The sequence below is a fragment of the Aplysia californica genome, unplaced genomic scaffold, assembly GCF_000002075.1.
Source record: "Aplysia californica isolate F4 #8 unplaced genomic scaffold, AplCal3.0 scaffold00047, whole genome shotgun sequence".
Lineage (NCBI taxonomy): Eukaryota > Metazoa > Mollusca > Gastropoda > Aplysiida > Aplysiidae > Aplysia > Aplysia californica.
The window spans coordinates 323,002-346,695 of record NW_004797317.1 but is presented as its reverse complement, the minus strand read 5'-3'; the positions used below and the strand labels follow the sequence as shown (position 1 = coordinate 346,695).

The 23,694-nt window shown below is 38.5% G+C and overlaps 1 protein-coding gene across 4 annotated transcripts; it reads right to left on the bottom strand.

Moving 5' to 3' along the window:
* Positions 1–1,965: 1,965 nt before the first annotated feature.
* On the bottom strand, positions 1,966–21,314 carry LOC101858248 (dehydrogenase/reductase SDR family member 7B). 4 transcript variants are annotated; one of them, XM_005092479.3, is made up of 7 exons: positions 20,894–21,314; positions 18,008–18,181; positions 15,972–16,075; positions 11,890–12,109; positions 10,857–10,949; positions 8,878–9,030; positions 1,966–8,389 (listed from the first exon to the last, which is right to left on the bottom strand). In XM_005092479.3, exons 2-7 carry the CDS (start codon positions 18,162–18,164, stop codon positions 8,178–8,180), a joined length of 939 nt encoding a protein of 312 aa, XP_005092536.1. In that variant the 5' UTR covers positions 18,165–18,181; positions 20,894–21,314; the 3' UTR covers positions 1,966–8,177. The 4 variants fall into 4 exon arrangements, with proteins under 4 accessions (XP_005092536.1, XP_035824128.1, XP_005092538.1 ...); XM_035968235.1 differs by having other exon boundaries at positions 21,028–21,314; XM_005092481.3 differs by having other exon boundaries at positions 21,182–21,314.
* Between the last annotated feature and the right edge of the window lie 2,380 nt (positions 21,315–23,694).

Genomic DNA, 23,694 nt, shown 5'->3' with positions numbered 1-23,694 from the left:
CGTTTCTTGTGCATGTACAACTACATTTATTTGTCTCATACTGTATTTTAGTTTTACGGATGATAGTGTCGCTGATACTCTATGGTAATGAAATGCTGGGATTTTTTTTTACCAAGACAGGGCACTGCTCACTGAGCTCATATAATATATAGCAAGCTGGCAGATGAAGGTATATATATATAATAATATACAGTGGAAACCTCATATAACAGGGATGGTGGGACCATAGAAAAAGTCCTATTATTATATCAGATCCCTGGTAAATTAAAAATGCAAGGGAAGTAAGCATTTGTTAGCTAATCCTGCTGTATTTATTCATGGGTAGTTTCCTTTGCCATAAGTTCTCAGGAACAGGGGTTTTGGCCATGTGGCAGGTCGGCGCATGACACATTACGCGTGTCTTTACTGAGCTAGGCTAAGGGTTAGATCGCAGCCCTCTCTCGCTTCACCTGCTGTGTGTGCTTGCTGTGGCCTATCGTGAGTGGGCTAGCTCCACCACTGCGTTACTCTCTCTCTCTTACTTTTTACACATTGTTATTGTTAACGAGTCTTTGTCCCTGCTATAACTTATAACTGATTGGGCTCTGATGAGGCCCTGTTATTGCCGATAACTTTTAATAGAGACACAGAGACGGAAAAAACGGGGATTTAAAAAATCCGTTATTACCAGATCCCTGTTATTACTGGGCCTGTTAATTATATGGTTTCCACTGTATCAGGGAAAGGACGTTAAAATCTGTTGTATTCTCAGTAGCCTAAAACCATAGGCTACTTTTTTTTAATTCGATGGCTTAGGACAGGAGAGTGAGCAAAAGTTCTCTGATACTCTTCTTCGTATGTAGGCTATATATAAAAATATATATGACGAGCCATTTCAACTGGCGACTTACATGGCTATACATCATTTGTTTTCATAACAAAAATCTACCAAAGTCCCAGCACTATAATAAAACTATATTATAGGCCTATTCATTGCAAGGCCCATTCATTAATTCTCAGCTTTGTGTTCATTTTTTTGCAGATAATGTTAAATTTGAGTGGATTTATAGAAAGTTTATGGTGCTGAAAATGAAAAAATGGATGTTAAAACTGGCTGTGTTCAAATGTTGAACAGTCTTCTGTGTACTAGATCTAAGTGTTTATGACACATGTATTAATTTATACTTCGGTATTCAAACTCTTAACTGTGTAAGGTCGTAGGTTCGAATCCTGTCAGGGTTCCAATGTTTTGTCCTTGGGAAAGACACATTACACGACATTTCCTCACTTCACCCAGATGGGAATGGGTACCCAGCTGTTGACAGGAAGATCTTGTCAGTTTGTTATTGTTTGAGCGCTTAAGTGGTTGCTGACACTGTATACTTCCCAGGAGAATGTTACTCTAGCATCTGCGTTTGTTGCCATTTTTTTGTTAAAGTTGCCACAAAAATGCCAAAAGTTGCCTTTAATTTTCAAGCTTTCAACTCTCTGTGACGACGTATAGCAATACGTTGATAGAGGTAAATTAATCTAAAGCACCAGAATTTCTTGTGCTCTGTTTTAAGCATCCAGAATATCATTTGCAGCCACACAGAGTGTTAAAACGTGAAAAACAAAGGTTTCACAACAGAAAGAAATCAAAATTAGACAAATTAGAGTAGCACATAAACAACCACAAAAATTAACAAATCGGGGCGTGTGTCCACATATCCGAAGATTGGCTGTTTTAACACTTAAGGTGTGTAATTCAAGTAAAAGTACAGAATATTAAATGTAAATTATAGGAATCCCACTCAAGGGGCCTGCCAGTGTCAGTATTCGGTTTTGGTGTAGACACATTATATTTTTTAAAAGTAGACTAGGAACAATATCAAATTACATTACATTACACTAGATCTATATGAACACAAAAATTTTTTTTTAATGAACACACCAACAAATTAAAACACAACAAAGAGGGAAAAATAAAAGAGAAACAGCAATATAAATAGTATGTAATGTACTTTTATTCTTCACATGAAAATAACAAATCAACGTGGTGTCAACAAGTGACAAAGAGACGAAGTGAAGCGAGAGTGAAAATAAACTTTCTTTCTAATAGTAAAAGAGGTTTGATAATTCCTTTTTGTCGGTGTTTATTTCCCGTGGGTTTTTCTTTTTTTTGAAAAATGCAAAAATCGCGGCCGCGATTAGCAGAACAAAAAATGCCAAAAATCGTGGTCGCTATTCGCGGGCTGCTGCAAATGCAGATGCTAGGTTATTGAGAGTTTAAAGGTCTGTTGGGGTAATAATAGTAATAGTTGAAGCTTTAGTACCCAGTGCCTATTGGCGATCGTTTCTCTCTTACAAGCTGATCACCCGACTGGCAGACTTGAAGACATACGCGTTTGTTTTTTAGCCGTGAGTTGGGCAATCGGTTTGTGCAACAATGGTGGCTTTGCGCCCTTAAACTGGCTAGCCCCGCCTACCAAACCGACCCGAACCGAACCGATCACGCCAATGGGCCCTGTGTCAAAGTGCACAGAAATAAAAACAAACAAGTTTTCAAAATAGCAAAATTATAATTTGCAAGACAAACCAACTACCGGTACAATAAGTACCCCGGTATGATACATTGATCTTACACTTACACTGACTCCAACCAGTGTGAGTAGGAATAGCAATGTGTGGAACAACATCCTCCTTTTACTCTTTCTCTTGGAAACTGCAGGACTTTTTCAACATTATCTAGACTTATAACAGGTTTTTTTAAAATTGAATCTTACACCACATATTTATAAGCATTCTATATATAGAATCTATCTCTACTAATGTAAATATATAAAGTAAAGTGAAAATCTGATTTACATAGCGTCAACTTTTTTAAAAAAGTATATTTTCTGGAAAAGTGGGTGTCTTAATCTCACATTAAAGAGGAGGGAATTAGGTTTAGACCTACACCCTGAATTTCAACATGACATTGTCTGTCATTACTGTCAAAGTTTCACAAAGACAAAGTGCCAAAACTTTCAGGGTTTCTTTTACTTTTAGCAGGAAAAGGGTAAAAACAACAAATATCAGGTGCTTCTTGTGCAGTACACTAGTAGTACAGTTTTTGAAGATTAGTATTAAAAACTACTACGTATATTTTACTTGTTTATGAGAGAACTGGAGGGACATTTTAGGTCAAATTTTTTTTTTTAGCTCCAACTCCAATACCATACCAAGCTTAGGGATTCCCTCATCTTCTACCCACACCAGACCTGACTACAGTCACGCACGGATAACTCAAACACGTTGGCGATGGACAAACGCGTACTGTATGATACATGATCCATAATTCAAGTAAACAGATAACAAAAAATCATAGAGATATCGGTCGGGAAAGGCAAATTGTACAAACTGTCCGTGATTTCGAGTCTCCGTGTTCATGTTAACTGTGCCCGACTGTAGGCCTATATTATTTACGTAGAATCCAGAGGCACAGAAAGGCAGTTGGACAATATTAACCTCTACAACATGATATTATGGCACCAACTTGCAGCTGTAGCCTACTTTATAATTAACGTCAATATTGCTACTACCCCTACCATTCACCAGCGGAGTGAAAAATGGGATTTTTATGGCAAGGTGTATTATTACTTTTATGCAGAAAAAAACTTGAACATAAGCACATTCAGAAATGCAGTTATGACAATATCACAGGGTAGATTGATGTCATTTCGAATGCTTCCTTTTTATTTTTAGCATTTTTGCCAAAATGCAAATGTATACCCAGTACTGGTTACCACCTGTCTCTCATCCGACGATAGAAGTAATTAATTCCCGATGAATGTACCATACCAGTATTCCCTCATGCATTAATCATCATCAGAATTTTAAAAATTGTTGTCTTTTCCATAATAGCTACACAAATGATAAGCCTTGCACAATATAATATTAATTTCACTTTAAAGATGTAACCAAAAAACAGTACTTTTGAAACTTTCATTGCGCTTAAGTTAATAAAAGGCATTTAATCTATAATTTATAATAATAATAAACAATAACAGCAAGAACCAAGCATCATGGAAACTCATTAACTATTAATTTATTTATATCAAGAAAATCTAACACTTCAACCACAAAGTTCATACTTTGAAATTTGTTCAACGGGATGATTTTGTGTGGAATTACCCACAACTAAGAATACAGTCAGGCAGTGTACCTCAAACACATCAGGAATTGAGAAATGCGTTGGACACATCCATTTTCCAGATTAACCGATAGGTCTAGTGAAACATTAAAGAGACATCAGGTAGGGATAATCTGCTTATATCGACATGCTTTGGGAAGTGGATTCGATGTTGATACAAATAAAAATGTTGATAAATGAAAGTATAAAGCCAAAGAGGAAAAAACACACTACTTTTTAAAACTGGTTGCTTCCATTGATTCTTACACAATATACAGTTAACAAACTAACAAGAGGCATAGATAAGGGGGGGTTGGAGCAACACGAGGCCACACTACACACCAGCGTAAACTTTGTTGTAGCATCCTTGTTAGGCCTGTTTAGGGTCGCTTGCTGGGGAAAATGGAAATGCGAGGCACAGACTCACGGACCATGGCACTTGCCAGCGTCAGACTGATAATGGGATGGGGAAGAGTGAGCAATCGGGAGTGGGGATAGGGATGTGATGCCCAGCGAGTGAAAAGCTCACGTCTGTGAGGCACTGCACTGAGTTGGAGACTACTCTGTGTAGGCCCTACATGACTTACTAAAAAAACCTGGTGTGTCAATAGGCTACTTGGCGGATATGCAGACTTAAACTTAATGAAGAAATAATGCATTGACTGTTACTGGCCTTAGTGTGGCTTTTTCTCCCATTTATGTTCGTGGGCTCCACCAGGTACCCAGGAAGCATGTCGATAAAGCAGAGTGGGCCGAAAAAAAGTCTATATATAGAGAAATTGTTTAGTGAAGATATTGAAGGAAAAAATTAGTTATTGGAACATATGTCGATACATCAGCTGTCGATATAAGTGGACTATACTGTAGTAAAATATATGCAATCTATCTGTGATTTTGAGTTTTCCCGTGTACATTTCTTTTCTACAGAAACACATACGTCTGAGTCGGAGCAGTAAAAACTGACAGAATGCCTTTCTGTCTGAACCTCTATAAAGTATTTATATTTAAAGTATGCATCTGAGACAGTGAGAGGAAGGTGTCAACAATGTATGCATAAAACAACATAATAAGCATTTTATTCAAGTTAGTAATGCTAGTAGTATGGAAAAACTTGTTGTTTGCATGCAAAGACAAAAATGAATGAAAAAATAATAACTTCAGCCACAACACATAGTATACAGCCTACTAGACTTTGTTCAAGCCTACTAGACTTTGTTCAAGCCTACTAGACTTTGTTCAAGCCTACTAGACTTTGTTCAAGCCTACTAGACTTTGTTCAAGCCCACTAGACTTTGTTCAAGCCCACTAGACTTTGTTCAAGCCCACTAGACTTTGTTCAAGCCCACTAGACTTTGTTCAAGCCCACTAGACTTTGTTCAAGCCCACTAGACTTTGTTCAAGCCCACTAGACTTTGTTCAAGCCCACTAGACTTTGTTCAAGCCCACTAGACTTTGTTCAAGCCCACTAGACTTTGTTCAAGCCCACTAGACTTTGTTCAAGCCCACTAGACTTTGTTCAAGCCCACTAGACTTTGTTCAAGCCTACTAGACTTTGTTCAAGCCCACTAGACTTTGTTCAAGCCTACTAGACTTTGTTCAAGCCCACTAGACTTTGTTCAAGGCAATATAACAAAATAACTGAATCACAAAAACCTCAGTGACTATCTTTTCCCTTTTCCATATGATTGAGGGACACAAGAAAGACATTTATTTAGTATAAGGCTAAAATGATACCCAGTTGTTGGGTTTGTTTGTTTTTTTAAAGAAGAGGGTTACAGTACTCTCAACAATAGTGAGATCTTTTTCTTTGATGGTGCCATATTCATGAAAAGCTATTACAGTGTATAGTAGTTTCATTTCAAAGGGGCCTACATGACATAATTCATCAACAATGCCTTTTGCTTTCAAATTCTAAATTTATCACTCCCACTCATTTAGGTTCTCCTGATGTGGACATGTAGCATGACAGTGTTAAAATGCATTCTAAAAAACAGATTTTCATAGCCATACAAAATATACAGTTTGAGTTTCGAAGTCCAATCACATTCAAACAATAATTGGCTTTTTATATATATAGTAAGAGCAAAATTCTTCTAGCTCTTGACACTCAGTACAAATGTAAAGCACCAAGTCTGGTCAAGCAAAATTCACTCACTCCTTTCTGTCATTCTTCACATTCTCCCATTCTTTCCTGTAACATTTTTGTGGGTCACCTCAGAACCCTTTGTCACCTCATCAAAGGCACTGTAGAACACTTCCTCCTAAACACTGTTTTTTCACTGGCCACATTTGCGTAATTTTTCAATCTGCCAAGGAAAGCTGAAACTCATGGCGTCAAAATGTACGACCCATTATGTCATAAAGTTTAATTTAATATCATGAAACTACAGTGGAGTCCACTTAAATTAAAAAGGTAGATCTAGGTCTAATCTGAACATTGCAGTAAACTGAAAGAAAAATAAAACCCCGATTTTTCTTGTTCTTTATGTCTGTAAGAAAAGATAAACCAAAATGCTATTTATAAACGGAGAAGAATTTCGTTGTCTAAATCTTAACTAACAGCCCTCAAGTCACACAAATCATCAAGCCTTACGTACTTTAAGACAACAAAATAGCAAAACAGAAGAAATAGACACAAGAGCGCACATGTGTCAATTGCGGGCCAGAGAAACATCGCCAGCATATATATATACTGTTTACCATCGTTTTCAAACATCAATAGGTCTACATAGTGTGCTTAGGCCTTCTAATGCAAGGACAGCGAATGTACATCTGTCACACCACCTTTGGTTTATCATGGCATGTTATCTCTGCAAAGCTAGTTCACATAAGCCCTGCAAATGAGCACATAAAGCCACTTGGTATGTTTCATGACATCATTGCCTTTTGGTTTTCTTTCTCACTTTTCAGTCTACTCTGTCATTTGTTCTGTGTGACTGTCAGATTCAGTGAGCTGACCATTGCGAAAAGAAAGTTAAATGTGTTCAGTCTGCAGCTCAAATTGCAGTTACAAAGGGAGGTAGATGTGAAAAAACCTCTCAAAAAGTGAAATTTGCCACTAGCTTGGCATTCCCAGCACTACACTGTCGACTATTCTATCATCACTATTTGACAAATCAAAATGGGATAAACCGAGAAAATCCGAGTCCGGCAGATTTCAGTTTAAGCTGATTCCACTGTATTTCATAAACTTGAGTTCTTCCCATTTTCTTAACGCACACAGTCCCTTGACAAATGGTGAAAATATGGCGCAAGGTGGCTAGAAAATTATAAAATTAGACTTATGTAAATGAAAATGAGCAAAAGCACGGTTTTCAGAAAATGGACATGAAAGTTTAGGAAATGTCACAAAAGCACTCTGCCATCTGTCAAAGCCAGCTTCAAAAACATTTTTCAAGAATACCAGTACAGTACTTGAATTAGGATCATGTTACTTCTTTTTAACAAAAATGACCCTAGAACCAATATAAGGTCAAGCTAGGTCAAACTCAAGACTAAAGCTAATCAACACTTTCAAGTTTCAGAGAAAAAAAACCTTTAGAATCTAGTACCGGTATGTCGTTAGACATTTTGCAAATCTTGGTCACATTTTAAATTCACCAATATAAAGACAACATTTTCATTTAGTTAAGGTGTCAAGATCTCAAGCTGGAGGTGTTCATTTATCAAAGTAAAACAAAAAAAGCAAATACCGTAATTGAGAAAATGAGAAAATACAAAAATCATTAAAAGTTGTGTTTCAACGGAACAAAGATCAATATAATGTGTTATATAGAATACAGCATGTGAGCATCAAGGTACTCTGAGTACTACTACTAAACAATACGACATGTGTCACAGTCACTCCACAATAGCTTTAATTTTTTTTTGAGCAGGTAAAAAAACTCACAATATGTCAGTTTCATAACACAAAATACTTCCAGTATTAATATTTCCATGCTGACACAACTTTCACTGATTTTTCGCTAAAGGAAATTTGTGCCAATGTTGAGGGAGTGTGTGGGATAGTTGTTCGTCACATTCTCTACCTTTGACTTATCTACAATTATCTGTCCTTGTTCATTTCCCTTTGCTCTTTTTTAGCTCGTCTTTCCATGATCTTGAAAAAGAGCCACGGGCTCATGGCCCTCAGCGCAATAGCCAGGTCGATGTGCGGAGGCGCTACGGTCAGCTCACTGGTCCTGTTCACCACACAGCTCACGACCTTGGAGGCAACGTACTCCGGCTGTAGTCCAGCTTTTGTATTTGCATCCAGTTCTACAGGAAAAACATACGCATACACATACATTACAAAACAATTAATTCTGAAGAATTCTCATTGAACAGCCTAGACATACAGGTAAACTACATTACAACTTAAAAACTAGTGACAAATTTTCCCGCATAAACCATGTTTCAAGAACCTTCCCTGGGACAGCAATTTTATTCCTTCATAATTCTGTACTCTTCAACTTCAACACTCATAAGTAACTGTCTTTTATTCTCACTATCAGCTAATATTAATAAAATGTATTCATGATTATTCTCACAAATGAGTGTAAAAAATAAATTATCCAAAAACTTTAATGAAACATTAAAACTATCTCTCGCCAAACTGAAAAAGGCCATAATAGCTTCTTCAGAGCACAGACTGGGAGGCCTCTTTCTTACTCTAAAGTAAGCCAACATTTTTCTGACTTTATACAGTGAAAGGATAAACATCGCAATATCCAAGGTAAGTTCCAAAACAAGAAAAAATGACTCACTTCCATAAGCTGATCCATCAGCACTGACTGCGTTGGTAGACAGGTTTGTAGCAATGTAGTAAGGGTTGACAACAGAGACACCAATATTATATTGGGCCACTTCAGACCGCAAAACATCAAAGTATGCCTGCATGGCATGTTTGGAAGCTGCATCTGTAAATAACGAAAAAAAATGGATAAAATTATTTAGTGAATATTTAATTTCCACTGCACCTGACAAAATACACAATAACAGTCAGTCGTTGAACCATCATATATCAGGGCCATGGAAATAAAATATTTAACTTTTTCACTAGCTCCACAAGGTTGAGTCATTCATTTTTCTTACGGCTACAAAGGACGTCGATCACGTAATGGAAGTCCTGGTCAGATACAGCTAATTACAAAGAGGAGGTAGTGACAACCACCAAAGCAATTTCTATAAATATGATGACAAACCTACTTGGACTATAGCTATTTTACACGTAAAAATCCACAGACCACAAGAGTTTTCCTTTACCTTTTTTTCTGATTCATTTTGGAAGATTTGTCTACTTTATAACTTTGTTTTTTTTTGCTTTGTTTATGAAGACACTCTGTGACAAAAATTTTGAGGTTAGCTCAATAGCTAAACTTCCACAATCATTATTGTGATGGACGCACTTAAAGTGGAGCCAGGACATAGCCATCACGTTTGTAATGGGCTCTCTCAGGTTTTTACCTTCCTTTGCACTAGACTAGGGAGGAAGGGAACAAACTCAGTTTCTTCACAATCCTTGTCCAATTTCATTTTGAGTTGTCAATCTTTGACTATGTGACTTACGTTCAGTAGATTTCAGAGCTTTATTGGTCAAATAAGCCTCAGTCAAATGAGCATCAGCAGCAACCAAAGGAAGGGTAGAACTAAGAAAATGAACAGTGTTGAAATACTTATTTTTTCGCGTGAGAGTCTATATATATTATTGACATAACCGCCACTCACAACGAAACCACACTACAGAGACTTTACAGCCTAACTGTTTTTAACTTTAACAATGGTGGCGGGCTTGAATTTTTGGGTGGGTCTTTTTTTTTGGGGCTTTTCAAGCAATTTGTTTGAGATGTACACAGACCTGTGTGTGACCTTTCATTTGGCAAGTAAGGCGGCATAACTTTGAAAAGACTTACATGTTTTTTAAGCTGGTAAATAAAAAGCTGTTTTCAGGGGCTCAGCTAAGTCAAAAAGGTCTTAGACTTTTTAATGATAAAAGTAATAATAATAATAATAATAATAATAATAATAATAATAATAATAATAATAATAATAATAATAATAATTTCTATATCGCCCACTCCCAAGTGGCTCTAGGTGCTTCACAATAAAATAAGATCTAAGTCAACATTTCATGCGTACGGGTCCATTCAATCGGCAACAATTCTTTCAAATATATAATATACACTAATAATCTATCGATGAACAGACACAAAAAGACAATCTCTGTGGCTACTGATCACATTTGCTGTTGGAAGAAGAATGAAACTAGTAAAGTAAGTAAAATGAGATTTAAATAAATGTGTTTCAGTGTGACAGCACTGGCCTCATTATATGTGTGTCATAACACGGTAGAATCAGGAGCTCCTTAATTTTTGGACATACGGTGTTATGGTATTATTTTAAAGCTAAATTTCTGAGCAGAAGAGTAGCTAGTTGATTAGCGTGGCATACACGTAACATCTTATACGCAACCGGGATTGGCAAATTTTTGCCAACTTCCTGGACATCCATGGTACAGGATAAAGCTAAAAATTACACATTTTCACGACGCACTAGGTACGTCATAAGGTTTAGCTGACCTTTTTCTCAGAACCCACCACCTCTTCTTCTTTACAGGTCCCAACGGTGAAGTTGAACTTCCGATAAGTGGATCATTTTTTCACTCCCCCAACAACATCAACTCATTCGTAGTTGAGTAAAGTAGAAGTCACTTACAATACAATTTAAATGAATGGCAGGCACTTACAAGAAGTCCTATGTGGGATTGCAATTCTGCTCTGCACACTGCCAATAGCTACAATTTGGCCAGTCTTTCTTTCCACCATCTGAGGCAAAATGGCTGCAATAAAAAGAAAGAAACAATCATTTCACAACTAAAGGCTAAACCTAACTAGATAGGCATCATGTGACAGGTAAAACTTATATCTCACTTTTGAGTTAGACTAAAAGTTTAAAAAATCTGAATCTTCTTCTTCTTCTAGATCAAATCACACTTGAAGTCTGGTATCTGTCATAAATTGGGTCGTCCTGCTCAGTTCATCTGTCGGCCCGTATAGCTTCTCTTGTGGCGTAAGTACAGTCAAACTCAGATATAACTGGACAAATGGGAGCAGCAGTTTTTCCCTGTTATAAGCAAGTCCTGTTATAACCGTTATCGAGGGAAACAACCAGTTCCCATAGCACCTTCGGCTTATGCCTACTATATGTATATATTCAATTACTGCAGATCCTTTTCCAGTGATCTGTTTTGCTGACACTGAGACGGAATCGATCAGTGACCCGAAGTTTGTGTTTAGGCAAGCTACCATACAAACAGGCGAAATGTCTTGGTTGAGACAAATTTTAATAATTTGAAGGATCGAAAGCAAGTACATGAGCAGCAAGATCACTGTTATAGAATCGAGTCTGGGCAAATTGAACCCTGTTATAGCCAGATTAATATTATTTACACTTTTCGAGGAAAAAAAACGGGGATTTGATTTATCATCGTTATATATATCCAAGTTCCTGTAATAACAGAGGCTGTTACAAATGGACTTTTTAGTTCAGCTTTTTGAGAAACAAAACTGAAGCATTACCAGAAATTAAAAAGAAAGATGTATATGATTTCAACTAAGTAATTGTAGCTCTTTCAAGAGAGCTTTAATGCAGAATATCACACCCTTGTACCAAAAAAGGAGAAGCAAAATTGCATGATGAGATTTGACCAAAATGCTTCAGTGAAAGTTATACTACAAATATTTCATGCTATATATCTCACAAAAAGGTAAGAACTTCACCTCTCGTGACCTCTACATGAGCAAAGTAGTTCACATCCATCAGCATTTTATCCACTTCCAGCTTGGTGTGAAGAGCCACTCCTCTATAGCTTTTTCCTGCATTATTGATGAGGATGTCCACATGACCAAAAGCTGCCAGAACCTCCTTGACTTTCTCTTTAATGCTTGGAAGATCCTCCAAATCCATAGTGACAATGGCTGGACTGTGGAAACCAGTACCCTGCAATCAAAAGAGAAAAAAAGTCTAAGGCCTCATGTTAAATTCATGGATTCACTTTTAACGTCTCGGTTGGTTTGTATCTTACACTTTATATCGAGAAAAGATTACATTCCTTATGTGTGCAAAACTGTACATTTTGAACCACAGAAAAGAAAATGTATGTCAGTCTCTATGGGTCTAAATCTATGCATGTTGTGTGTGTGAGTGTGTGCGTTTATGTGGGAGTGTGTATGTGCGTTTGTGTGTGTGTGTGTGCGTTTGCGTGTGTGTGTGTGTGTGTGTGTGTGTGTGTAGGTGTGTCTGTCTTTTCTACAAAACAGGGGAACAGCTGAATCAGACACGAACGCTCCATTACAAGACAAGAAGGGTGAAAGCTAAGTGACTACAAGATAAAAACAACGAATAAGCTCTCAGATGATATTTATAACTCCACATGCAAAAATTGACAAGCTCCTGATTCCACTGCTTTGTGACACTTATATCATCATCATCCGGTGCCTTGCCGACTGGCGTGGGCGATCATGGACCTCCACTTCCATCTGTCTTTCGAAGCAGCAATGGTGTCTGTTGTTCTTGCTGCTCCCAGCCATGTTGTCATCTTGTCCAGTATCTTTTCCCTCTGTCTGCCTCTACCTCTCTTTCCATCAAACTTTCCTGTTGTTACAATGTTCTCTAATGCTTCTTTCCGCATTGTGTGTCCGAAAAAATTTGCCTGTCGTTTTCTTATATTCGTGATAAGTTGTTTTCTATAATTTGCTTCAACCAGGACTTCTTCATTTGTTTTTCTAGCTGTCCAGGGGATACGTAGCATGCGTCTCATGAACCAAAACTCTGCCGCAACAATTGTTTTTTCCAGCTGTTTATTGATTGTCCATGCTTCGCACCCGTATAATAGGATTGGCTCGATGTAGCTTTTCATTACTCTTTTCCTCTTTTCCAGTGACAGATTGATGTTTGTTAGTATCTGTTTCATCTTGTGGAAGGTTGCTTTTGCTTGGCAAATGCGGCTTTTAATTTCGGTGTGACATCTACCATCTGATGATATAATGGTCCCCAAATATCTAAAATGTTGTACTTGCTTGAGGGTGGTATCATTGATTTTGATATTGCATGTTGGGATTGGAGTATTTCTGCTTATCACCATCGTTTCGGTTTTCTTGATGTTTAGGTTTAAGCCCATGTTGTCACTCTCTTGTACGATGACATTTAATAGATTCTGCAGGTGTTTTTCATATTCTGCTATTAGGACTGTGTCATCTGCATATCTTAGATTGTTTATATTATGTCCCCCTATCGAAATACCAGGCATTTCTTCTATGTGTCTCATGATATTTTCACTATACAGGGAGAACAAGTCTGGAGAAAGTACACATCCTTGTCTGACTCCTCTTTTAATCTGTATGTATTCGCTGATGTCGTTTTCTATTCTCATTGCAGCTGTTTGATCCCAGTACATGTTTTTGATAATCCGTAAGTCCTTCCCGTCGATATTAAGAACTTCCAGCATGTCGATGATCTTGTCGTGCCTGATTTTGTTGAATGCCTTGGTGTAGTCTATAAAACATAAATGAAGATCTTTCTGAACTTCTAGGGCACGTTCTATTGTTGTTCTGATGACATATATGGCATTTACAGTGCCTTTTCCTTCAATAAATCCACATTGTTCTTGGGCTATTTCTGGGAGAATTTTATTTCTTATTCTCATCATAATTATTCTGAGTAATATTTTTGTTATGTGGCTCATGAGGCTGATGGTTCGATGTGTTTCACATTTGTTTGCATTGGGTTTCTTTGGTAAAGCTATGAAGATAGATTTTGACAAGTCTGATGGAATATGTCCAGTGGCATATATGTTGTTAAGAAGTTTTGTCAGTGTGGTGATTCCAAAGTCTTCTAAAGCTTTAATCATCTCTGTGGTGATGTTGTCCGGTCCTGCCGCTTTCCCATTCTTCATCTTTCGTAGTGCCTTGACAACTTCTTCTTTCATGATTGGTGGTCCCTCGTTGTTATTTTCCACTCTTCTTTGTTCATCTCTTTTGTCATTGTACAGGTCACCGATATATTCTGTCCAACGTTCTAGTATCTTGTCTCTGTCCATTATGATATTCCCATCCTTTGATTTGAGGCATCCTGTTGATCCACGTGTTCTTGTATGGCACACCTCTTTAATTTTTCTGTGTAGATCTTTTAAGTTCGCATTGGAATGATTTTCCATTTCTTCACATTCTTCTTTTAACCAGGTCTCTTTTGCTAGATTACATTTGTGTCTGATTTCTTTATGAAGATTCATATATTTTTCCAAATTGTTTTTGTTTATTCTTCGTTCCTCCATAAGATTAAGAATTTCTTCAGTCATCCATTTCTTCTTTGCTTTTGTTGTCTTTTCTGGTATGACTTCTTTTGCAGCCTCATTTATAGATGTTTTAAGCTGTTCCCATTGTTTTTCTATGTCTTGTATTTCTTCTAAGGGAGCGAATTTGTTTTGTACAGTTATTCTGAATTTATCTTGCATTTCTTTGTTTGATTGTAGTATGGCCATGTTTAGTTTCATATTCTTTTTCTTACTCATGTGTGGTTTTTTTCAATCTGATTCTAAATTTTCCCACTACGGGTACATGGTCACTGTAACAGTCTGCACCTGGCCGCGTTTTGACATTGAGCATCCCGTTTTTGTATCTTTTCTTGATCATGATATAGTCGATCTGGTTGCGAGCGCTGTCTCCAGGACTCTTCCAGGTCCATAATCTTCTTGGTGGTTGTTCATACCAAGTGTTTCCAATAATCATGTCATTCAGGATGGCCCATTCTAACAGTTTTTCTCCTCTTTCATTTGTTTCCCAGTCCATATGGACCCACTATGTCTTCATGTCTTATTGCTCCCACTTTTGCATTAAAATCACCCATGACTATGACAATATCTTGTGATTTACAATGTGTCTTTGCTTGGTTTATTTCATCATAAAATTTCTCTATTTCATCTTCTGTGCTTTCTGAGGTTGGCGCATATGCTTGGATGATGGTTGTATCGAATGGTGATCCTTTCAGTCTCACCAGCATAACTCTGTCTGATATTTTCGATGTTGGCATGTCCATGATGACCGCTACTCCTCTTTCATGTCTGTCGCCTCCTGAGTAAATGATGTTATAGTTGTCGGTCAATATTCTGCCAGCTCCTGTCCATCGTACTTCACATAAACCCATGATGTTAACATTCATTCTCTTCATTTCTTTCTTGATGTTGTCCAGTTTTCCTTTCTCTAGCAATGTTCTCACATTCCAGGTTGCTATGTTTCTTGTTTGATTTTTCTTTTTGTGAGCAGTATCTTGATGACGATCTGGTGTCACCTGCTGTGCATGACTGACCCTACCGGACGAGGCAGTTCTTTCAGAACTCCCCTTTACGTCTTTATCTTTATTTATTGAAGTGATATGATCCATAATGTTCTAGGGAAAGAATACAGCAGTGGTTTCCCCTTGCCTTCTGCTGGATTTTTGTACGGTTTACTCCGCTAGCCTTTGTCCAAAAGGACTAACCCACAAGGCAGTGGGGGCAGGTGGCATGTTTCGGCGCCTCCCTCTCGCCTGACAGTCTCTTTACTGAGCACATAAGGTATTTTATAGAGACAGGGTTGCCACCACCCTGTCCCACCTCGCTCTCCAAGACTGTCGCCAGTTGGTCCGCGACTGCTTATTGGTTATTCGCAGCTACCCTACATAATGTAGGCCGTTCCACTATCCGCCACCTGTGGACACGGTGGGTCGGGGATGGTCGCCCCAGCTTTAACCCAATTATATAGTAAGCAGCTATTCTGGCACAACTGGTCAAACACCGCATAAAAAACAACAGAGACAACTAAAGTACCTCTTTTGATTTTTCCATTCGAACTTTCAGCAAATTAAGCTTCTCCACATTGCGACCAGATAAGACCAGCCTGCACCCTGCAGTGTAAAATGCTTCTGCACAAGCTGGAAAAAGTAAAAAACACGTCTATTTTTAAGTCGCCTGGAGAAACTGTAAAAGGAACTTAGCCATCGGAGGTAGGCAGCATAATGGGGTATGACTGTATATATATATATATATAATATAACTTTGTTTCTAATCTTTATCTTCCACAAACCTTCATTTCAGGCACTCCTAACAACCTGTCCTCAGAGAAATTCGCGCCCGCAACCCGTAAGTTACGCGCGCAACTTTTGCCCTCAGCACAACTTTTGTGCAACTTTTACCATTTTCGTGAATTCACGAATTTTAGCCAATTTCCCGCAAAATTTGGGAAAGTAATAATAAAATTTCATTAAAATCATAGAAATTTTCTTCCACGACTAAAAATAACGACGCCAAGGGGGACAATTCGCTCCTTTGGACTTCTGGGTGCCCGCCACCGCCCAGTGACCTAGGCCGGGTGAGGTCGGGTCGGGATGATCACCCAACTCGTCGCCTGAAAACATCGTGTTTGTTTTGAAACAACGAGTCGGACGCGATAGACTTGTGCCACAATAGCCGCTTTGCACAATCAATCTGGCGAGCAAACCCACCCAATAGTCTTGTTTGGACTGAATCATCTTCTAGTCTAGCTAGATCTAGATCTAGAGTAAATATCAATCGTAAACACGGTCGTCTGATTACTTAGCTTGCTTGGTACCGAAGCACTAGGTAGATAGATCTAGATCTAGTATAAAAATTTGTGAAAGACTTTAAATTTTAGGCTAGGAGGGTAGATCAAGACATGGATCGATTCATCCAGAAAACCCCCTAAAGTCCTAAAGGGGACGTTCAAATAATGTCTTACACCTGGATTTTTTTTAAAAAGGGGGTGGGGGGGGAGTCTTAGACTCCTGTAAAAGTAAAGTGTAAGAAAAGAAGGGGGGGGGGGGGGTTGAACCAATATAAGATTACACTTTTGTAAGGTGAAAAAAATAATCAAGGAAAATATAATTTATGACAACGTAATTTTTTTTTTTTAATAACATAAGAAGAGAGTAACTACACCATTCACTTAGAATAAGTTTGAGCGGTAAGCACTGCATTTTGGCGATACAGTGGACCTCGAGCGGCAAGCACGATATATATAATATGTCATCTCGCACTTTATACACTGGTTGATATCTGGGCTACATGACATGTAAATCTAGTCTAATTTTGATTACACCGGTGCGGTTAAAGTGGTAAAATGACACCGTAAGTTTTTCTGGACAAGTTCCGCTTGTACCTTATTTAATTATTGTGTCACATGTGTGTATGCATGTTTTTCATGAATACTATAATTAATAATTTAAAAGTAAAACGCATAGAGGAGTGATTGTAGAACGGATTTGCGCAATATAAATGTCATATTATTATAAAAGCGAATAACGTAATATTACGGGATTGTAGGAAAGTGTAAAAAAAAGAGCAAAAGTACACACCATGCAACCTCCATGCAATTTTTTTTTTTTTTGGTAGACCTTCACATTTAACCTCTGATTTGATCGAACAAAACTCATATTGGTCACTTTTGATTGCAATGAGCATAGCAACAATGTATTCCAATAGTTCCGTGGCATTGTTTTAGCTATACACATCTTGTAACTTTTGCTATTTTCAAATGCAACTTTCTCTGAGGACAGATCAGTAGTTTTTAAAATATTTTTAACTCTTTCACTACCACGAGCCGAGAATTAATGAACAAGCTTAAAAGATTATAATCAATAATATATATGCCCCAGAATTGACAAGAACCTGATTTCACCATGTCGTGACACAAATCATTGTTCAAACAACATGTTATTACACTAATCCTGACACTTAAATATATGCACAGGCACACAAACACACACACTTAAATCATATTAAATGGTTCTGAAGGAGGTTATGGACTTGCAATTGTAGCATAAAATAACATAATGTATGTATTTTACCTGCACCAAGGCCAGAGGAAGCTCCAGTGATGAAGACCACTTTGTCTTTCAACATGAGTTTCTCTTTACAGCAGTACACATAGATGTAGTAGAAGACAGACAGAAGGCTAAACGGCAGGCCTAATACAGCCCATACAGCATTAGCTCTGATGCCCATTTTGTGTGCTTGAAAATCTAAACACAAGAAACAAGACGTAAGAAAAAACTGGTCAATTAAAAGAAAAAGTAAAGAATACCAAACAAAAGCATGGACTTTTCTTAAACAAAGGCTGTCATTTTTTATCTTCATAAAAGAATGGTTCGAAATGAGATTTCACATAATAATAATAACGATAATAATAATAATATAGAAAATAAAAATAACAAAAATCATTTTGCATAATCCTCTCAAGTGAAACAGCAAGCTCTTGTGTGCTTTAGAAACTTAATTTACCACCCCAACAGACCTGAGAGCATTCTGAAACAATCTCAACTTCCCGAGAAGCATACATATTATACAGTGCAATTTTATCTATGCTAAAACACTAACATACTGACAGTGAAGATCTAAGGCCAGGTAGCCTACCCATTCATACCTGGGCGAAGCTAGGGAAATTTTATGTAAAGGACATAACATCGGGCCTGAGCCTAAAACCCCCGAACCAGCAACCTCGTGATTATCTAAAAACTAAACTGCCAATGTCACACAGGTTTTTAAAAAATTACATCATGTCATATGAATTGAAACAAGAGCAGAACTATAAATCTAGAGCTCTTGGTCATATATCAGAGAAGAAGAAAGATCCTTTCTCCCTTTCCCTTCCTTTTGAAATGGGCCACCTAGATTCTATATTCTCACCCCTGTGACAGGTTAAAAATAATACTGTGTTTCCTAATGTCTAAAGTAAAAAAAAAAAAAAGTGACTATTTCTCCGAACGGTTTCCGGCTTCCGGTCTCCTGATTTTTTGCCTATTTATTGCAAGAGTTCGGCGCCAACTTTCATTCTGCCTCTGGTCTGGGAACTGGGAAGGAACACCGCATGGCAAGCCCGCCTACAGACAACCTTCTGTAACACCCACCACACACCCACCACCATCATGCACATGTACACACACAAACTTATACACACACTAACTAAACATGATCAGTGGACAACTTTTGAACGTATGACGAGCTGAGCTGTGGATGGAGAGACTGTGTGAGTGACAGAGCAGGTGAAAGGAAGAATGTACGAGTGTATCCACAGGCGACAGCAACTACAAGGGGACGACACCGACCCCCCTGGCCTGGTTCACAGCTCACGAACAAAAGGAATGCGGCTAAGGCAGTGTTTTGCTAATATTATTGTCCATGGTTCGCAGGGTGGCAAGGGAATGAGTGAGATTTTCTTTGTGTGTGCCTGGAGGGAGGGGTGGGGTGTGGAAGTCATGCAGACGGAGATGAGCCGCGAGAGAGAACACGGAATTAAATGAATGAGTGAAACTGAAAGAGAGGAACAACTCATGAGCCCTGGAGTGAATGGATCATGTGTTTCTATTTTTGTATACTTTGAACTGTTACTGAATAAAGGCTGAAATAAAGCCCGAAAAACAAACACACACGCGCTCCTCACTCTCCACTTATACACTTACTACCACACACAGACACACTCACACATGCATACACACACACACACACACACAGGAGCAAATTTTTAGGTCTAGATCTATGTCTATTTCTATTTTCAAGAGCTAGTCTAGAGATTTTTAGATGAATGTAAAAACGTGAAAAAGAAAAGTTTCACAACCGAATGAAATCAAAATTAGAACAGCCCATAAACAACCACAAAAATTAACAAATAAGGGCGTGAGTCCACCTGTCCGAAGAAGATTGGCTGTATAAACTACTTAATGTGCGTAATTTTAAAACAAAGTACAGGATATTACATGTAAATTATGGAATCACACACATTAAGGGGCCTGCCAGTGTCAGTACATGTAATCGATTTTGGTGGAACGTACGCTCTAACATAACACATTTAAATCTCTTTATATATGTATATATTTAGAATCTAATGAAGGTAGGACCATCAAATTAGATGATGTTACACTATACAACATCCCCCCGGCCCCCCCTTTTTTTCCCCTACAAAAAAAAAATTGATAGAAAAACAACACATCAGAACAATAACAAGAGAGAAAAAAATACACACTAACAAAATAAAACACCACAAAGAGGAAAAAATAAAAGTAACTGTAACGTATTCAACAAATAAATGTGGTGACAACAAGTGAGAAAGAGACAAAGTGGAGCTTGGTGAACTTTCTTTCAAAAGTAAAGAGGTTCGGTTTCTTTCTTTTTTATTTTTATTTTTTTATTTGACTTTTTTTCCCCGATTCGGGGACCAAAAAAATCCAAAAAATCGAGCCACGATTGATTGGTCGCGGCTGCGACAAACGCAGATGCTAGTTCTATGTGTCGTTATCAATAACCCTCCGTAGATCTAGATCTAGACAGCACACGAGTGAACACAACACATTAAGTTTAAGAGCAGCACCCTTCATAGGCATATCTCTTGCGAAAAACTGTTTGGAACTGTAGCATTTCTTTATATAAATATTTACTGCGGACATTTTTTGGACCGATTGAACCATATTGTATACGAACAATCTATATAATTATAGATCTATATAATATCCGAAATTTGCGGGAAAGGATGTGATTTCAGAGTGTTCGGAGAAATAGTGCCCAGCTTTATTTATTTTCCCGAACGTTCGGAGAAATAGTGCCTAGCTTTATTTTCCCGAACGTTCGGAGAAATAGTGCAGGCCAAAAAAAAAAGCCACTACTAAAGTCTAAACTTCAATTGTTATTGGGCCAGCATCATTTTATCACATATACATATATGATGATGACAACTCACTCACCTTTATTCTCTTTACTTTAGGCTTACTTTGTTTATCATACTATACAAACCACTTTTCAAAACACATAGAAAGTAAGCCTTATAAACTTGCAACAACTGTTACACTGTCACGCTGTGACTCTCGAGTTGACGTACTTTGTACTCAGGATGACACAGGATACGGACAGAGTAGGCTGGGTTTATATTCATGTAATATTCATGACTCATTCCATCATATCGCACTCGGACAAGACTCAAATAACTAAGATGCTGATAAACAAAATGAAAATACGCATAAAACACATCTGACCAAATTACTGATTTCTAAATCATTTGCAGTGTTCAACAAATTGATTTTGATGAGCAGGGTAGCAGAAAACTCAGTGTTGTCTTCGTGCCTTGTTTAGGGACTGGGGGTCTCGACGCTCAACTAAAATGTGTAAGCGTATGACCTAGCAGTTACCAGCAGTTGGAAGTTAAAATTCGTGGAGCTCATGTTTCCTCATTGATGAATGTTATTTTACAATAATTTTAAGTATGATAGACCCAACATTTTTTAAAATACCTTTCTGAGAAAAGAAAGGTAAAATAGGGCTAGCAAATCTGATTACTTTTGGTTTTACACAATTGCTGAAAACACTGCTTACACCTACCGGTAGTGTGATTTCTTGAAAACTTAATGACAAGAGTTAATAAAATGTTTATTATTATAATTACCTGGAGTTCCACAGAAAAAAATACAAAATTGGGACCCCACTTACGGGCTCATCTCGCACTTCTAGTTGCCTGCTTTAATACGACTCAAAAACTTAATCTATTTCAAATGGCAACAAAGATCATAATGGGAATTTTTACAATAATATCAGATCGATGTCGATATTCATGAAACGAGGGTCTTCCCAATGATTGTGCCAGTGCATAATCTTGTTGAACGTTCTTCTGTTCTTTCCTGCAAGGATGCAAGATTTTCCGCTTCCTTTTTGTATTCCCAAAATCATTATCCTCTCCACAGCAGTACTGGCCTCTGCCTGACCCCTATCCTCCTCCTCAATTAGCTGGCAGAGAGACATTTCAGGATCTCGACCCTATCTGGTTGAAACGTGCTGTCAACTGAGATGACCTCATCGGCCAGTCTGTCGGCTTTTTCATTTCCCGTAACACCTGCATGGCCAGGGCAGAAAATCCACGTGAGCGATCGTATAGGCGTTGCTTCGACAACTTGAATCCATTCTGTTCTCAGGAAACCTTTTTTCCAGCCTTCTGAGGGTACACATGGAATCAGTGATATGAACATCATGGGTTGTGTGGGGGCGATCTTGGGTCATCCAATCAAGTGCTTTCGAGATGGTTTCATTTTCCATTCGCATACTTGATGTAGCCCTGCTGCAGGCTCCAGATGCACTGCGTATGATTTTATTGTTGGCAAATGCAACAAATCCCCATCCATTTCGCTGGCTATCTCTTTTCAATTAACCATAATCTGTATAAATTACAGGATCCCCTGCTTTTGAATTTGTGTTAACAATCTCGTTAATATCGCTCTCGTTGATGGAAGCCGCAACATTTCTTCTGTCTCTGCCCATGCTTATTTTGACCTTAGTGAAGTCCCTGTATTCTCCTGCCACCTGTTCCCATTCTTTACCAAGTGGTAGGCTCTCAGGTACACCGATTTTTCTGGGGGGGGGAATCCTCTATTTCCGTCATCCAAGATTTTCCTCTTTTGATTCTGCCACTCTAGTTGTCATGAAGTGCTTTGTGAAGTGGATGATCCTTCCTGCCCATTACACTGAGATACATCTTTGCCTGAGCTGTCTTATGGCGTACTTTGATTCCACTTAAACATAGCAAGTAGTGCATGCACAATATTGGAGTGTCCTTGGAGCAGCTCAGCACTGCTCTCGTTGCCTCATGCTGCACTCGATCCAGCTTTGCGATCTATGTGTCGGACAGCGTGAGACTGCCTAATCCGTAATCTATGACAGACAGGACGATCAGCTGCAACATCAGGAAGAGAACTCTTTGCGGAATCAGAGAGGCCGCCATGGTCTTGATTGCACCAACACCTCGTTTGGCCTTTGTAACCACATGATCCCCAAGCTTGTTGAAGGACAACGACCTGTCGAAGACGATTCCCAGATACTTCAGCTCTGACTGTCTGTCGATGATCTCATAGTTGCGAGTGATTGGTGGAGTTTTGTCTTGGACAATCCTGTTGTTGAGTGAACACCAAAGTACCTGTGCCTTTGAAGGATTGATAACTGCTTCATTTTGGTCGCACCATTTTACAACTGAGTGAAGTCTTTTCTCCATGTTCCTTGCCATCTGAAGTCTGTCATCTCCGTGCTCGCATGCCATTATGTCATCCGCAAAGCTCAGGACACGTCCAGATTCCTTCTGATGCATCGTTAGTCCTGTGCAGTGTACACATTGAAAAGCACAGGAGAGAGGGGGGTCCTTGGGGCAGTCCTAGAGCAATACATTGATACGGGATCGTCTCCGAAGCGGAAAGTGCGAGTTCGAGCTTCGGTTCGGACGCGGATTTTTTCCGACCCCTCCTGCCCACCAAGCAGTAATGTGTACCTGACTTTGAGTTGGGGAAGTAAAGGCGGCGTGGAAAGGAACTGGCCACCCTACCACAATATGCCGAAGGCCCAGGAAGTTGTCGCACTAACAAGGCAATCCCCAATGTCCGGATCGGAAGCGGGAACACGTTTTACTCATCATCACCAAAGTGTTGATGCTCTTACTCCTAGTTGTAAATAAAGCTTTAATGTTTCTTTCCCCGTGTGGTTCCCATTCTCTAAAGGATTCCTGGGAATACTT

What these genes read in the sequence shown, in the direction of transcription:
- LOC101858248 (XM_005092479.3), bottom strand. Translation starts at nt 18,164, where the DNA reads ATGGGCATCAGAGCTAATGCTGTATGGGCTGTATTAGGCCTGCCGTTT. An exon ending in TTCCTCTGGCCTTGGTGCAG is followed by an intron (nt 16,076 to 18,007) that starts GTAAAATACATA and finishes TACTTTTTCCAG; the next exon opens with CTTGTGCAGAAGCATTTTAC. An exon ending in TCATGTAGAGGTCACGAGAG is followed by an intron (nt 10,950 to 11,889) that starts GTGAAGTTCTTA and finishes TTTTTATTGCAG; the next exon opens with CCATTTTGCCTCAGATGGTG.